The 17,882-nt window shown below is 40.0% G+C and overlaps 1 protein-coding gene across 5 annotated transcripts in view; it reads left to right on the top strand.

Annotated features, from left to right (window-relative positions):
• ALDH1A2 (aldehyde dehydrogenase 1 family member A2) overlaps positions 1–11,313 on the top strand; it is a 58,988-nt gene extending 47,675 nt beyond the window's left edge. For all 5 annotated transcript variants that reach the window (XM_076348278.1, XM_076348277.1, XM_076348274.1 and 2 more), the window contains exons 9-13: positions 1,711–1,895; positions 2,628–2,792; positions 3,239–3,396; positions 4,207–4,281; positions 8,963–11,313. In XM_076348278.1, coding sequence (XP_076204393.1) covers positions 1,711–1,895; positions 2,628–2,792; positions 3,239–3,396; positions 4,207–4,281; positions 8,963–9,035 — 656 coding nt within the window. In that variant the 3' untranslated portion in view covers positions 9,036–11,313. The remainder of the gene's footprint in view (positions 1–1,710; positions 1,896–2,627; positions 2,793–3,238; positions 3,397–4,206; positions 4,282–8,962) is intronic.
• The last annotated feature ends 6,569 nt before the right edge of the window (positions 11,314–17,882 follow it).

Raw genomic sequence — 17,882 nt, 5'->3', positions numbered from 1 at the left:
TACAGCCTTCCACAGGGGAAGGACAAATACTCCTAGCTGCCACACAGAGCTGTAGTTTATCTGTGACTTGCTGTATCTGCCAAACAAAGTTGAAGACCTGGGGAGAAGTTGTAGGCGACAGGGGAATAACAGAGCACAGAGGAGGGCAGAGTCTTCTTCAGGACTGTCTGTTCCACAGTATATCATACTAAAGCTTTCTGGTCTTCCCATAATTACAACCGCCAGCACTTGACCTGAGATTCAGACCTCAAAGCTCTGATTATTTAAGAACAGCAATATTTGCTCACCATTCCAAAAGAGCCGTTTCTTCTGTTTGAGGGACACTGTGTGCCAAAAGTTAGCAGAAAGCATGACAAAGCTGTTGAAAGTTTAATGCACCAAAGAAACCAGAGAAGCATGGTTAGAGCCCCTCATGGTGAAAAACTGTGTTAACAATAGAGGAAGAAACATCAGTTAATCAGTTCTATCTACTAGTGTTCTCAATCTCCATGGAACTGCCTGGGAAAATTTGAATGTGGTCCAGGGAACACCCTATATAATTTTTTTTCAAGACCATGCTGAGGGCAGAATAAGACATTTCTGTTAGATGGAGTTGTCCAGGATGTGCTGAAAGTAAAGCACTGTTGCTTTGTTTATTCCATAAAAGATTATACTTTAAGCAATGTTCCAAAGTGTTACCACTGATAACAGAGGTCTTACCATGCTGTAGAGCATCACTGTTTAAGGATGAATTCAATATTCTTGTCTAGTCAGCTATTACACCCAATTGGAGAATTTAGCTCTGAATGTCTAAATGTGACTGGATCCTCTCTCCTGCTTGGATAGTGGATGTGTTAGTTGTACCTCCAAGGAAGTTAGAGTAGAAATCAAGGGTTGATTTTTCTATAATTGACCTATATTTTTAAAGCCTTACTCGGTCACCTGTACAGGCCAAGAAGATGTTTCTGTCTTGCAGAAAAATAATCTGGCTTTTTGGGAAGGATAGGTCTTGCCATTATCAAAGTCAAAGTCTCTCAAGTACTTGGTTGGTTCTAATTCTCACATATGCAGTATTAAACCAAGTGCAAACTTGGGGTTACAGACAAATCTTCCACTCTTCTACTGACCCCAGTCAGACAGACTTCTATAATGTGCAGCACAATCCACTTCCTAGGGTCTCTTAAGAGTTTTGGTTGATAAATTACAAATTGCTGACATTGGTGAAGTTGTTCGTGCATACCCTACTCCTATAGACTGCTAAAGCACTGTCTTGATTTAATTTTTGCAGTGGGATATTAAGCAATATTTTGTGGCTTGTGTCACAAGATAGCATGTGGAATGTATTACCTATGGACCCTTCTTTACCTAGACGATGCCTGAAGTCCCAAGTGGTCCCTTGCAATCTAATGTTTCTGAAACAGTTGTAATGCGCCAAATATCCCTCTGGTATAGCTATGTCCAGGGTGGAATAAATGGGGAAAAAATCAACTTTAGACATGTTTAAAAACTCTGTATTTTCACAGGGATTATGACACAAAATGAAATGAATCATCTTCATTTATGACCCAACACACAATAGTATGTTTTGATTTGGTCACTGTTTTGGTTTTTTTAACCAAATCCTACTTCTAAGTTTTCGGAATGTGGCACTATGCAATACACATGACACTGATGTAACAGCAGATGTGTCTATGATGTTTCAGAGCAACATATGCTGTCTTGGTTTTTTAGTGGACTATGCTGTGGAACAAGCTCACCAAGGGGTCTTCTTCAATCAAGGTCAATGCTGCACTGCAGGCTCACGGATTTATGTGGAAGAATCAATCTATGAAGAGTTTGTTAGAAGAAGCGTAGAACGTGCAAAGAGGAGAGTTGTGGGGAGTCCTTTTGACCCAACTACGGAACAAGGTCCACAGGTAAAGGAACAGTGCTTTGGCTCTACGGCCCAGAAGGTGCCTGGAAGCGTTTAAACTCTACTAGGACAGAGGTCAGTCAGTGCATACGCACTCACAGTCCAGGGTAGCTGACATGATAAAAGTTTTAAAAATTAAAATTCTAATGGAGCAGATAATCTGTGCAGCTCAGAGGTGTTTCTTGTTAAGTAAAAACTCTCATCTTAAATATCAATAAGTTTGCCTCACAGCTTTAACAGCAAGATTCTGATCTTCAGCCCCCAAGATACAGCTGTAAATTGTGAGCAGCTCTCAAAATATCTGTGAGCGCTTACTTTCAAGAATTGTCTACAACCGTAACTGTGCTTGTAGACCACTAGGCGTTCTAAGCAAAAGATGGGCAGAATTAGAAATAGGTCTTTAGAAGATGTTCCTGCCACTAATAACCAGCTGGGCTTACCATTTTCAGGAAGTTAACCTGGGACAAAAAATAATGATCTGTTTTGTTTGTGCTTATAAACCAAATCGCTTAGCAAGAATGTGGGTTGAGCCACATACATAGGGGACACATCCTTAAGAAGACTGAGCCCTAGGTTACAGTCAGCAGCTATTTGTAGATCTTTGGCATCTCCAGCTCAAAGAGAAGTGAATATAAGCATGAGTCTACTCACTGGGACATGACTTGCCTAAAAACCAATTTTGACTTGATTGTCAAGTGCACGGTCTGCAAGTCAAATGGCTTCTTCTCTCTTTCAGATTGATAAAAAACAATACAACAAGATCTTGGAACTGATTCAAAGTGGCATTACTGAAGGAGCAAAACTTGAATGTGGGGGTAAAGGGCTAGGAAGAAAGGGCTTCTTCATTGAACCTACGGTGTTTTCCAATGTAACAGATGACATGCGGATTGCCAAGGAGGAGGTATTCACACACACGGGCAAGATCATTTTAGAATGTCCTAAAAATGATTTTTTTTCTTTTGTTTACTTCCTGAAACAAAAGCTTTAGAGTGAAAATTACCACTATATTTAAAAAAAAAAGAAAAAAAAGAGTAAAATCTTTTCAGAACTCCTTATGCACACAGCAACTGACAACATCAGTTGGGTAAAGAAGCTCAATTTTTGTCATTGGCTGTAAAGTCTCAGACCTCAAAAAGATAAGGGAAGAATGGATGAGTTCCACTGAGGCAACTGCTTTGGGAAATTCATGTCGTTTTACAGACAGCTATTATCACAATTAAATGTTGCTATGGGAATTTATAAAGAGTACAACAGGAGAGAGAAGACAATTAAAAAAGCAGAATAAAACAGGAATAAACTGCCTCTGAGTGGGCTGGTTTATTAATTAATGATTAATCTTTGTTGCAGATTTTTGGGCCTGTTCAAGAAATACTGAGATTTAAAACCATGGATGAAGTTATAGAGAGAGCCAACAATTCTGATTTTGGGCTGGTAGCTGCTGTCTTTACAAATGACATAAACAAGGCCCTGACAGTCTCTTCAGCAATGCAGGCTGGGACAGTCTGGTAAGGCAGAAGTTATCACACTCCTGCTCTTGGAGATAATGAGCTTGACTCGCTATCGTTACGGCACCTCAGTTTTGCACCCTTTGTCTGAAAAATGTTTTTCTAGACCATCCTAGTGGTGAATCACTAACCAAGATATGGAACAGCTGTAGGGAGGTGTTGTGACTCTGCTCACTGCGGGTGAATGCTATTGAAAACTGGAAAGCGCTTTGCTTCCCATTAGCATGGCAGCCACACTGCTGAACGGCATTACTGAAAACAAACAAAGCAGAGTATAAACGATCCTTTCTGTGGAGCAGAGGAATCCTGTGAGGTTTCTGCTAAAGGCACAAAGAATCATGTACTGTCTACAACATTAAGGAACTGAGGGGACACCTCTTCTCTCTAGACCTTAGGAATAGGTAATGCCACTTCTAGAGTTTAATAGCTTGCAATTTGGTATGTCAAGCCTGGATAAACTAAAGATCCACAAGAAATCAGGGAGAAAAAGGATAAATTCAAATCTAATAGCTCTGTGTTATAAACTGGGACTGAGGTTTGTCAGCAGACTAACAGTTCATTACTGAAGCTGCATCCAAGTTTTCGGTGCCCTCCTCCATTCCTCACAGGCCAAATCCCATTCTCCTTATGAGTAAGGAGCAGAATGTTGTTTTCGTGGCATAAATCCCTCATTTCTTTTCAACACGAGACAAGTTTGTTATTACTAAGAGGTATACAGTGTCCTTAGCTCCACAAGTTTCAGCCTCTCCCTGAGTTGTCCAAAGGTCTTTCTAACAGCGCAGATGGACTTAATGCCTCTTCCTGTTTCAGGATAAATTGCTACAATGCCTTAAATGCCCAAAGTCCTTTTGGAGGATTCAAAATGTCTGGCAATGGGAGAGAGATGTAAGTATTACACTGCTGTCTTCTAAACTGTTTTCAGCTCTACAGCTTAATAAACATTAATGAATCCTTCCATGCAAATTAAGATCAGGAAATATTGCCATCTGAGGATCAGGGCATAATATAAGATGACTGATAATCATTGCCAGTTCTAAATGCAATTGATTTACATGGTAAGACCATTTTCTTTTCCCCCTTTTTTTTTTTTTTGACATAGAATAAATTACTGGAACTCCCTTCTTATTCTGAAAGGAACTGAAAATTTCTGAGTGTTTTTCTGAACTTGTAACCTGTGTTTTCTGAGAGTTTTTCTTAGCCATATTAACCAGCTCTTTTGCAGAAAGATTGTCTTTTTGGTACTGCTGTGTGCTTGTTGACTGGTTTGGTGTACTTGTTTCAAAGTTGTTTTGCCATATATATTTTGCTTCTCTTGCTATTTTTTCCTTTCTTTACTTTTTCCTACATTTATTAATATAGGTGCATCTGAATTTTATTAAAATGCTATCTATCTCTTCCAGATTTATAAACAATGTTAAATGAAATCAGGCCTAGAGAAGGATAGGCAAATGTGTTTACATCCCCTTCAAAAAATCACCTTCCATTAGAAAGCTTTCTGTCTTTTCTTATTCCATTTAGAACTAAGTGCCAAATATTTTGAAATGGAGCTCCACACTCAAATACTGTCCCATGCACCTAATTTAAAGTCTTACCAGTTTTTAATTCTCATTACAATCACAAGGAAGTTTAGCAACTGCATCAGCCCGAGATTGGTTACGCATACAAAGGATTCAATTAATTTCTGTGCAGGAGGCATGTATACCAGATATGTCTCACCTAAGCTTTCAAAATAGCTTATGGCTAATGGCAAACTCTGCAGTAAAACTAAAGTAAGGTCAAACTCTTTAAAACTTTAAATACGTTGAAGTATACAACTTGATCTATAAAATAAGCTCTATGTAGTCTGAAATATTTTCCCTCATTAGGGAGTACTTTGAATAACACATTCATACTATTCTCCACATTCATGAGTTATGAGGTGATCTCACACTGGCATAAATATGTCAGTTCATCTAACTCTTATCATTGTGAAAATATTCTAAAACTACTAAGCTCGATAGAGCACATGAGTAACTTGACACCGAAGAGTGACCCCGTTGACTTCAGGGAGGTTAATTGTGCAAGCAAAATATTCACATATTGATATTGTAAATTTTTTGAAAGGGGGGGAAACCAGGCAGCACCCCAGCTCCCATGGAAAAATCTACCGTAGTTGTACATTTGATTCCCATCTACAGCTTTGAAAATATTCATCATAAACAATAAATGTTTGGAATGGCAATAATCTCTATCTCACAAAGATGCCTGAAAACCTACTTATGAGTAATTATTCTACTCCTTTCAGAACCTCTTTGATCAGATATCACCTTCTAATTCACCTGCTCCCCCCTGCATTAATATCTGCATACTTTTTATTAAAATGCCACAGTTTCTTAGATCCCTGTTTTTAAGGGATACATTTTACAGCATAAATAATGTTGAGTCAGGCAATTAATGAACAAACAAACAAAAAAAAAAAAAAAGAAGAGAAAGTGTCCATACAGATGTGTGTCGTTGCTAAGCTAATACTATGTTACAGCCAGATCATAATTGTGCCACTTTGCTGTCTGTGCTAGCACTGTATTATCTGAGACTTGTTTTGTTCCTACATTTAAATTTACAGATTTTTATCACACATGGGGAAAAAAATGAACGCAGAAAGTTGAGATCTGCTATACTCATTTTACACTCCCACAAAATGTAGCAGGATATGTGCATACTAGTACAGATCCAGAACTCATGTACACAATACAGCTGATTTCTGTTTACATTAAGGCTACTTACAATATTCTTGTATTCTTAAAGGAGTCTAAATGAGGGATTTTTTTTTACATTTACACTTCTTTAAAGCTTCTTATCACTACCTGAGTGGTGTAAAATTTAACCTCTGTAACTAAAAATCAGGTGATTCATCCCAGATAGCCACATGTGGCCATTTTATGTTAGAGTCCCCCAAAATTATAGTCTCTGTCCAAATGTCTTCAAGGGAAGGAGGTGCCATTCTACTTCAGAACTGTCCTTTAATGTCATAGGAATTATTATTGTTTGGATAGCTCTGAGATACAGCAGTGCATAGTTGCATTCCCAAAAAGAAGTGCAAGCAGGAGACCGACTTGGAGTTGTAATTCTTCTCCTTATATTTTTTCTCTTAGACTGAGGGAGGGAAGAGAGTATGTAATATTCATTTTTGGAGAGTGATTTGTTCCCCTTCCCTCACACCTACACAACCAAGGGATAGCATCATGCAAACTTGACCTGTGGGCTCCTTCCTTTTCACAGACACAACCCTTGTTCTCACCCTGATACCGAACTGCAATCCAAGAAGACCCAAAGTGGCCATAGAACAGGATGTTCTTGCTCCCTATTTCCCTGTATTAGGCTGTGGGGACAAGCAAGCCTTTTAATTGAACACACACTGACTCTTCTGCTCTGAATGTCTGGAATAACCCATCTTCCTATTCAGCATGAGCAACTTCTTAACTTTTGAAAAATACTTGCCTTAGAATTCATCAGAGTTGTCCACTTCCAAACTTTTGGCCAGAAAACAAAACGTGTAAGGCCCTGAAGACTTGAGGTGAAGAAACAGACAATAAATACATCTAATTTTGTTTGCCAGGCCAAGATAAGAAATCAGCTGGCAGTTGGAACATACATAAAGGCACTGGGTACTCTGTTGGCTAGGTTATCTATTGACTTGCAAAAATGTGTCCGACAGGTGTCTGGAGCCAAGCCGCAGCCCTACTGAGTCAAGCAGAAACTTTCACACAGAGAGACTTACTAGCATTAGTTATTGGGCTCCATGCGGCTACCAGTGACAGCTTCCACTGAGCCATAAGGGAGTGGTTCTGGGGCTCAGCTGAGTCTGATAAACAGCTAAAATTTTTGGTCATTCTTTGGAGACAAATCTACCACTTTCTACTGAAAGCTGGGGGTGGGGTGGTCCAAATCAATGAGAACCTTTCACATGTCAAAAAATCTTTACTAATATATTTCCTGGCATGTACTTAGACTCTGGTAAATCTTAAAATGCCTACTGAATCATCAGTCTGAGTTAAATATCAACCACTGTATCACATGTAAGGCTTACTAAGCCAACAGGCACATCAGAAAGTTTTCAAAACTGCAGGTGGAGTGAAATGGGCTGGTAAATACTGATATTTCTGCCCAAATGAATTAACTTTCCAAGGAAGGTTAAAGGAGTTCCTCCCCCAATGTTATATTTTGTGTAAAATTTACAAGGTAGAGGTAAATACAAAGTAGGCTATGCAACACTGGGGGCATACAGAGGGGTTTAATTGCTCTGAACAGTGGCCCCTCACTCCATTCTGAAAGCAACACTTATTAGAAGGAGGTTCTGAGGAATTCCCCTGAAATACTCTTTATGGTGCAGTCGGCATTAAATTCTGCACAAAAGGATCCAGAGGGAAGGCAGTGTCAAACACTGATGTGCATGTCAGCACTTTTTAGATTTTAATATAAGTAAGGGAGCAGTATTGTGTGTGTTTTAGGAGTGGGGATAAGAATTTAATCAAGAAACAAATGTCTGTAAGAGCCTGTGCAAAAGAATCCTCATATGAGTTCATATAGAGGAGATACTCTACTTCCAGACTGGGACTGTACCTGTGTTCAGAGGTGGGGACATTGTTTGCTTTACATACACAGCATTCGGCAGATGTATTAGAATTTAACTAAGGACTTGACTAGAACACTTCTCCATTACTCAAAATATGCACAGCAAAATGCAAATACCTATACTTCAGAGAAGACAGGCATAACTCCCAAGAAGCCACACAATACCCACTCTAAACCTCAGCAGAGTTGCCTAAGAGATGAGCCAGGTTGGAGCTGACTACAACAAAATCTAAATAGCATTCAGAAATGCCCATTTCTTAAGCATAATTTATCCAGAGCAGAACACGTGCTCCTCAGAACCATGTGTCAGATGACTGGGACCAAGTGGCTAGCTTCTAGCAGTATAGAGGATCTTATGTAAGATGCCTTGCCAGGACAAAAAGAGGTCTTCTACATAAATCTAGTGGAAATCTGAGCAAGCTGAACGCTCTTCCACAGTACATGCAAATGCTGATTTCTGCTGCTGGATATTTTGTCAGGGAAAAAAGATCAGGGGGTTAGGAGTCAAGTTCATCTTTATCCAGGGTTGCGAGTAGTTCAATTTCCATAGTACTCAGTTTGGACCTTCTCTTTCTTGAGTGCAAATATAAGCAGTAATTTCACTGGCCGGTGGTGCAGGTCTTGGTGTTTGGACATTTTCAAGGAAAGGACAGAGGACATCAATTCACTCCCAACAGTTCCATCAGTGGACAGTGAGTATTTCTGGGTTTAATGTCGTTCTGTATCTCCTTATCAAATGCTGGAGCCATCCATTGTTCTTTTGACATAAACTGAAACTTCATCTTCAGGTTTTCTGAAAGATGGCATGAAAGGAAAACCTGTACAAAATCACAGTACAACAGAAACCTATGCCAAGAAGTTTACGTTGTATCTTTATCAAGGAATCACTTTGCAGTTTTTTGCTCAATAAAGAATTAATGTCTGATGTAAGCTGATGCTGCAATTTGTTTTTTAGGGGTGAATGTGGACTGAGAGAATATTCTGAAGTTAAAACTGTGACAATAAAGATCCCTCAGAAGAACTCCTAAAATGACGGACCACGTGCAGAAGAGCACATGATGCCACCCTCTCTATTCCTTATGGAGACCAGCACTCAGGAAATAAAAAGTGTTACACGATATGTATTTAAGAAGTTAAGTTGCAACCTATATACTGGGCACATAACTGCATACCTAATGCAAACCAACTCTGCATGTTTTCATAAAACTCTCCTGAGAATCGTTACATCTTTATAAAACAAATCATAACAAGAGATAAAATTGCTATTGGGCATCATTTAATAACGGTTCTAGCTATAAAACTGATAAATGCAAATGCATGCACATACACATTTATCTCTTCTTTAAAGAAACAAAATAAGTCTTACTGCTTTCAGGTTGCCTTCTCGAACACACCTGCCTTGTATTGACATTCTAGTTTCAATCAGGGCTTTACAAGCCAGATTCTACCCAAAATGCTAGCAATGAACAACATAAACAAGTATCATTGATGTTCTTAAAAAATAAAAGACTCTGAACAGTAATGAGCCACAAACTGGTATATTGGCAATTTTCCAATTAGCATGCTCACATAAAGAGGTCAAACTGGGGAGGGAATCAAACCATTATTATGGACAATGAAATCCAAATACTTATCAGTGAGATTTGGCTTTCATGACCCACAGCGATTTGGTTTTCAAAGCTTATTTTCATAATTACTTTATGTCTTGCTATAAGCAAAAATTCTCCCTCACTTACAGGAACTTGAAAGGTTTTACCTGCCTGCCAAAAGAGCATGGCCAGACAGGGTGGGACTGTGTTAAGGAGAACAGGAACAGATCCCAAGGCTTCACAGAGTATTTCAGCTTTCACTGCTTGTCTAGTTTTGTTGTTGTTGTTACTGTTGTTGTTTTCACCTTTTTTTCTTTTTTTAAACAAGTGTATGCACACACAGACTCCATTTATTTGTCTGCTCTTAAACTGCCTGTGATTACACTGGGAATTATTAAGTATTTGTTACAGCAGGAAGAACCCAGCAAAAGCCCACCTGACAAGAAGTAAGCTTGACTTTAGTTTCTTATTTGCCATCTTCACCATGCTTGTGAGCCTCAGGTGAGCTTACTGGCTGGTACTGACTTTTCAATTACGTCTGTTCTTTTTTTGGCCCAGGACAAAAATATGAGCAAGTTCTTTTAGAAATGAGGTGTTTAAAACCTGTCACATTATTGCCTGCTGCCTACAGAATCTCTTCCAACTTGTAACTAACAAACTAAACACCATCTCTTTGTTCTTTCCAGCTGCAAAGCTCATCGATTCCCCAGACTTTTTTAAAAGAGGTTTTATGTTTTAACTTAGAATTAAGAAAATTTATTTTAAAAGTACAGTAAATCATCTACACTGTGTAGCTACATTATCTGGGGTGTAAGGACAGAATTATGGCCTCAGGTGTAACAGTTTTCCTAGCTGCAGAGTCTGTACTACGAACTGTTGAAAACTCCAGACCTGATCAGCAAATCATTTCTGCACGTTCTTAACTTCATTTACTCTCTGAGGAATTCCTCTTAGATTTGAAGTTGTGTGTGTCCTTAAACATACTGCTGGATCAGGACAAGAGAATCCAGCACTTTGTAGCGTGGTGGCCCTCAATATTTTGTATTTCTAACTCATGTCAAACTCTGTATGTGTTTTTAAAGCAATATGTATACATGATGTTATTCAGAAATGCCAGTACATTCACAGACATGGAGATGAATCAAAATATTCCTGAGTTGTTAAACGCAATTGCCATATACTTCTACTGTAGCGTATGTCAGAGAGAAGAAAAACAAAATACAGCAAATAAGAGATTAGTTATCTTTTAAACTGCAATATAAAATGTGAAAAAGGAGATTTTACTTCTTTTCTCCTATTTACTTAAAAAAGAAACTTCCTGTGCTAACAGCATTTACACCATGTACTCTTTTGTATTCTTTTTGTGTATTTTGTACGTCTGTGCTTTATTCCCAGTACATTCAGGTAAATAATATAGAGTCGCCATTTTTTTCAACCCTGTCACTGCAGCTCCATTTGATGTACATGGATTTGTGAAATCCTTTTTTAAATGTACCATCTGCATGGATCCAACAAAACATTTTTCCAGTCCCTGCAGCTTTTTGTTACAGTTTTTAATCATGTATATAGTTATATGTTATTAAAAAAGTAAAAGGATATTTTCTATGAAGTTTTTTCCATTAAAAAGGCTTAGAGAAAGACTTTAGACTGTGAGACTCCTTTATTGTTGACAGAGCTATAAAAATATTAAAAAAAATATTTTCTTAGCAAAAGATCTGCTCTCACAGTAGCTTTATTTTCATTTGCAAAAGTGAATGAAGTAAAAGGCCAATTACATTTTCTGGAATATTATTGCAGCTGTATGAAAAACACTTGTGAATTGCAGATCTAGGTCATAGCCAAAGTTCATCCTCACCCTCATGGTCATAAAGTTTAGCTATTGGGGAAGGTCTGAAATCATCAGAACCAGTGGGGCACCCTTGCAAACTGCTGCATCACAGCTTGAGTTTTGGATAATGTTTGACAAAAATCATGATGCCTTTTCTTTCTCTAGTAGATGAGTCACAGAGATGATTAAATTAACACTCAGATCTTTTATAGAGTGATATTCTACTTGTCTTTAATTTCAAAATGCTAAAACAGGGGAAAAGGACAATGTTATTTGACAGCCAGTAAAATTCACATGGCCAGGTACTATACAACTCTCCCTCAAGCAATCCCTTTATTCCAGGGTTACTTTCATTGCCAGGAACAGCATTCCTCTTTTGAAATGGTGCATATTTAGCTAAAGTAACTACTCAGTTAATAAGGCCAAGCTACGTCATTGTATGGCAAGCAATGGTTATACCTCAGTGTCACAGAATACTACTGTTGGTTTAATCAACACTCTACAGGCAATCACAATAGATAAAGTAACTTGACTAAAACAGATGGGATAAAAGAGAATAACACTTAATAATAGGAGTGAAATTGCATTCTCAAAAAAGAGTACTGTTCCTGAAAGTCTGGGATATCAGGAATATATTAAGCAGAGTTTCATTTCTATTTAACTAGTGGCATGGACAACACTGTCATGGGATTGTGAGTGGACAATTAGCACTCTTCATATTCCCCATCTCTCTGACCTGTTTGCAACCTGTCTCACCACTCCAAGCAGTCACATAGGTACAAGCAATGGAGTGCTTTTCTGAAAGCAAAGTGAATGAAGGAAGGTTGTTCTGGAACCCACTGAAAACAAGGAGTGTTGTCATCTGATGAAATGAGCAAAGTTCAGTCCATAGTAAATAACCACTCTGTGGAGCCCCAGCCAGTGAAAGTAAATGTATCAATAAATGCGTATACGGGCGTAGTAAAGGGAGAGTTTGGAAATAATTGTGCATTTCTTCTGGGAAAAGGATGTGAAGAAAGGCAAAAAGAATTTCAGTTCTGTGGCCTTTAGACAAAGCAATGGATATTGATACTACCTGAATAGCATTCACACATATATTGGTGCCATGTTACAAAGAATGCTCTTTCTCTTCCTCCCCACAGAGGCCAGGATGAAAAAGCGTGCCTTGCATATGCAGAGGCACTGTGTTACAGTGCCCTCTTATTTCTCAGTTCTGTCCTGGAAAAAAAGAGAACCCATAGTAACACTGAATTCAGGGCACCAATTTAGCTAGAGAGGAAGTCAAAAAACAAGCAATACACCGTACTGTTTACTTATGGCTCTCTGCATGGTCACACCTAGAGCTCTGGAGAGCTACATTAACAACCACCTTACATTTGCATCCATACATCTCCGTTTACCGCATGCTAAGTCCATCAACACAGGAAGTTATTTTTCTCATAACAACTTCATACCACAATGACTGATACAGTGCTATATCTATCAGGAAGCAGGAAAAGCCTCTGTGGCTATTAGATGCCATCAGCATTCCCAACCCATTCAAACAGACTTCTCTCGGCACATTAGACTTTCTTCTTCATCCTTGTTAAACACATAGTTGATTAATTCTTTCTGTATCTTCACTGTATCTTCCGTGTCCACTGACAGCGCGCAGATATCTGGGAACTATGTGTGGCTCTCCCAGAAAGCTCAGGAACTTCTGAAGCAAAGTGGGGGACTTCAGCATGAAGTTTGGCCATTTATAAGGATAGATTAGGCTGATGTGAGAGTAGTGGTATAATTTCATGAGACTAAAGCGTGGCTAGAATATGCTACTACTAGGGCTTGGGGTCCCACTTTCCTCTTCCACACAGCACAATGTGGAGTGCTGGGATGCTGGTTTCAATAAGCACTTGCCTAATTTTTCTCAGAGGACCGGAACTGACACACTGGAATTCAAGGTTAATACAAGCAACAGATTATTACAGCTGGCTGCAGTGCAAGTTCAGTCATTTTAGTGGTGAAGAGCAGGTTAAGCTGTCTGTGTAGCCACAGCTGCTACACTGGGGTAGTGCTCAGCGCCAAGTGCTTGGTTATCTAAGATTGAGGCCTAGAGGCTGTGCACGCACGTATGACTGAGAATCTTGTCACAAAGACAGTGAGTAGAGGCACAAGGGTGACTTGCCTCTTGGTACAACTGGGATAAGTCACCAGATCTGTTGCATAATCTCCCTAATTCCCTTAGCTTACTGTTAGAGGGGGAGAAAAAGCACATCTACACGCCCCTGGTTCATAAGAACGGTTAATTCTAAAACAGTTCAGCCAGCTGAGTTTAAATCCTGAACCCTCACTAAAAGCCAACCTCATCCCCCTAGCACAGGTACTCTAGAGCCCAGTTGCACCGTAAAGACCACAATATTTTTTTCTGCTATCAACAAATTTAAATCCACTCAAGCCACTACTGAAAAGAGGGACTGCACCCATGATCCACTGCTTCTATATGGTGAGCACTTGCACTGTTACTTTTCACGGGTTTATAGGATGAGTTTCATCAAACAGCAGAGGCTGTCCTGTACTGTGCACAGTACATACATTTTTGGCTGTGCCTGCAGTGCCAGGAAGCACTCCGGGGAACATTATTTCACCCGATTTCAGGTGACATTTATAAACACATTATGGAGGGCCCTTGCCACCAGCTGTAATGCCCTGAAGTCTCCAACGCTCAGAAAGGCTGGGACATCTGCCGGGACAATTTGCCCTAAGAATCGATGAAGTCTGCATTACTGGTATGTTCCCCAGTGCATTACTGTAACCATTCCTTGTACTGTCATTTAATCCTAGTATCTTAACATCAAATCCTGCAATTCCAGGCTGGGTTTTTAGGTGTTTTTATCTGCCTGGAGTCTCTTGACGAGACCTGCTAAATAAACCTGGATTGTGCAACCACAACAGCAATAGACTGTAAGAAAAGCTCCAGCTGCAGAGGTTGCCAAGGAGGCTGTGCACACAGCAGGCTGAAGTAACCCAAAAGGGTGCTTGTGAAATGTTTGTGCTGCTGGCAGGCAGCACGTTGCCAGGACAGATCACACATCATGCATTTGCACATCAAATGAAGCTGCACTGGTCTGAGAGCATGGGAAAGGCCTGTCTTGAACGGCATGTGTCCTACTTCCTAAACATGTATATTTTACACTTTACACTTGGTTATTGGCCAGACTGAAAGTACCACAAGTTCCCCAAAGCTTGTCGTTTTGCCTTTGAAGTAGAACTGTTTGGATAATGTTTCCTTTGGCAATTTATCTATGTAACAAAGCAGGAACTTAGCTGCATTGGCCTCTCAACAATCCACCACTAGCTTTTGTTGAAGTATTCATGCGTTTGTGCATATGCACTCACACACAATTTGATAATTTTTCATGACCTTGCTTAGCCCCTCTCCTTCTCCCTTATGGTTCCTCATGATGAGGTTGGTGTAACTTGTGCTAATATTAACTCGGTTCATTTTGGGGTTTTTCCCTGCTCTTTGTACGCTTGGCTGAGTTCTCATTTCCTACAGCAGCTTAATTAGCAAGACATTTGTGTGCAGCTCACTCCTGCTGCCAAACATAAAGAAAATGTGTTTGCACTGCTTCCCCTGGCAAAAGGGCTCCAGCTCATGGTCCACTGGTTTTCTCACACTCACCTGGGACCACAAGATGGGACATAGATCTGGATCTCGTGTTGAAGTTTCTGCTATTTCCTGCTTTCTATTGGTCCAAAACCTCTCCCAGAGTCTTTGGCACTTGATATCCAATCTCCAAGCACAGTCAGTGCCTGGCAAGAGAGGCCTCCTTTTAGTTTTTAATTTTGAACTTCACAAACACTCAGGCTTCTGGGAAGGACGCTGAATGGAAAGGTACTCCTCGCTCCCACCAAGAAGCTGCAGATTAAGGACGACAGCTAAAGCATTCCCCTTACATCTGATGGTTCTGCCACTAGTCAGAACTCCCAGCTCATTCATTCACAAGAGTGTGGCTCTCACTCAGAGCTGGCTAGTGAGATGCCCTATCCCCAGGTTGTACAGCTATGGGGACTAAGCCTTTATTCAAATCAAGCATTCCAAAAAGTCCAGAAAAGTCACCAGATACTCTTCAGCCTTATTCTTCCAGCATCACATGCATATTCTCTTTTAAATACAACCTGGCTGTGAAATTAAGAATTGTCTCCAAAGAAATGGGCATTCATAGAGCTACCAATCTGTGGTTCCTGAATAGCCAGGAGCTCCTGAGCAGTACAAGGAAAGCTCCTACACTACGATGTTGCATTGCACCAGCATTGCCTTATCACAGGGGCTGCCTCATCCGATGTAGGGGAGGAGGTAAGTCTACTGAAGCTGCTGAGAGCATTATGCCCCTTCTGTCCTGGCATGAAACTAAACTGGAGCAACGGACTCTTTTCTGAGAATCTGTCCCATGTATCTCCACAGCATGTACTGCACACCTTAAGCTATGGGAAGCCATTGCTAGAGAGCTCCTGGGGACTGGTAAGTTGGCCAGGCCTCTGACCACATCAACATATATACAGAACCACCTACTCCCATAACTGAAACTGCAGCAAAACCCAGAGCAATTCCTGCTCTGTCTTTGCTGCAGCCCTGCCTCTCCAGCAGTCTTCCCCTTGCAGCATTTGCCTTCCAAGGACAAACACAATTTGCCAGACATTTATGGGAAAAAATGCCCAGGAAATGCCACTGGTACAACAGACTTTTACAGGAGTTTCCTTAGGGAATGCAGAACATTTGACCCTCTCCACAATTCCCATTAGATTCCCCTTTGTGAACCTCTCTGGTGCCACTATTTCAGATTGCTCTAGTGGGAAAATGACAGTAGACTCCAGCTGCCCAATGCCTTTCAAAAAGACCCAGAAAGATGCTCTCATCTCCTGCATCTGTAGCAACTTTATAGCCAAGGCTCTGGGACAAATGTTTTCAGTTAATTTCATATTCCATTATAACAGACATAAAAAACCACGATGACAAAATCACTGCAGATACTGTTTCTCAGTGTTTCAAATCACCTTGCAGCTCTTTCCTACGAAAATGCCAAACCTGTTTTCTTCCCTGTAGTGAACTGCGCATGTATTATAGAAGGGCTGGTGCAAAGCTCTGCTAAAAGACAGGGTTTCTGGTTGATTTCTATTTTAAAAACACATAGAACATCCTGAGCTCTTTCTCAGGGTTTTGGCAAAAAGGCTCTTTTAACTAACTGCACTCTTAGGTAGAACAGCAACAAATGGCTCAATGATTTGTTTTTACAATGTCCTCTCTGGGAAGACTAATTACCAGCTAGCCTTCTAGCGTGCAGTTTCAAACATTTGGGGCCCCATTCTTTTTCAGGCAAAATTCATACTATGGACTGCAGAATCTGTCTGGGTGGGGGCATTTTGCTGAAAGTTTCTAAAAGCTTTAGGATTATGGGCTGGCCAAGAGATTTCATGCTGCTTCTAGAATTTTGAAAAATTACATATGAAAAAACCATGCTTTCCTCTGTATTACTATTTGTCTCTTTGGGGTAGTAATAGTCACCAAACCAAAGTCACTGCAAATGCTGTTCTCAGCTGTTTTGTACACAAAGCTCAGAAGAACGAAGGTAGATTTCATGCATTATTTGTGAAAGCTGTGTTAAGCAGCAATGACCATGTTGCACAGAGCAGTGCAGTGTGTTGAGCCACCATCAGATTCTGCCTGACAAAGCAAACCAAATTGATGGGCTTCTTCCAATTTGTCTTCTTTTTATACAAAGTTTCAGGACAATCAACTTTTCTACCTCATTATTCTCCCTAACGGCCTTCTTTCTCCCTTCTTAATTCCTACTCCTCTTGGAGTTAATGGTGCCTCTCTAAAGGTTCTGGCTGAGGCAAAGCACTGAATGTTTAACTTTACTGTGCATATAGTCTCTGCTAGTATTTTCCAGCTCTGCCATTAAACACTGGGCAGGCCGGGCAGCAGCTCCTCATTAGACTATGTTCCTGGGTGATTTAGACTGCAGAACCAAGGCAGCAAATATAACTGACTTTCCAGACTCAGTCACGGCAGCCAGTGTTCAGTAAGTCATTATTAGTCTCATCTGCACCAGAAGAACTGAACCAGTCCAACATGCCTCTTTTCCAATTATAGGCATCAACCTTTACAGCAAATAATTTTGTAATCTATTTTTATCAGGAAATTAAGCAGCAGTAAAGTTACTGTATGTTCAGAACTCAATATGTTTTATAACCTTTAAAATAAAAAATAAACACTCACAAAGACTTGCTAGGTTTCTATCCATAGTTGAGTCTTTCCCTGCTTTGAATGTTATTAAAGCTCTGGAAGGCATGCTTGCTTACTTTAGCTTGAGTCACAAACCATCTCCCTTTGCAATCACAGGCAAATTAGTATCTGAGCAACTGCAGACGCTGCTGAGCAGAGAGAAAAATTGATAAACCAGGATGAAATTTATGGA

Source organism: Aptenodytes patagonicus, chromosome 10, assembly GCF_965638725.1.
Source record: "Aptenodytes patagonicus chromosome 10, bAptPat1.pri.cur, whole genome shotgun sequence".
Taxonomy (NCBI): domain Eukaryota; kingdom Metazoa; phylum Chordata; class Aves; order Sphenisciformes; family Spheniscidae; genus Aptenodytes; species Aptenodytes patagonicus.
This window is presented reverse-complemented; position numbering and strand designations above follow the sequence as displayed.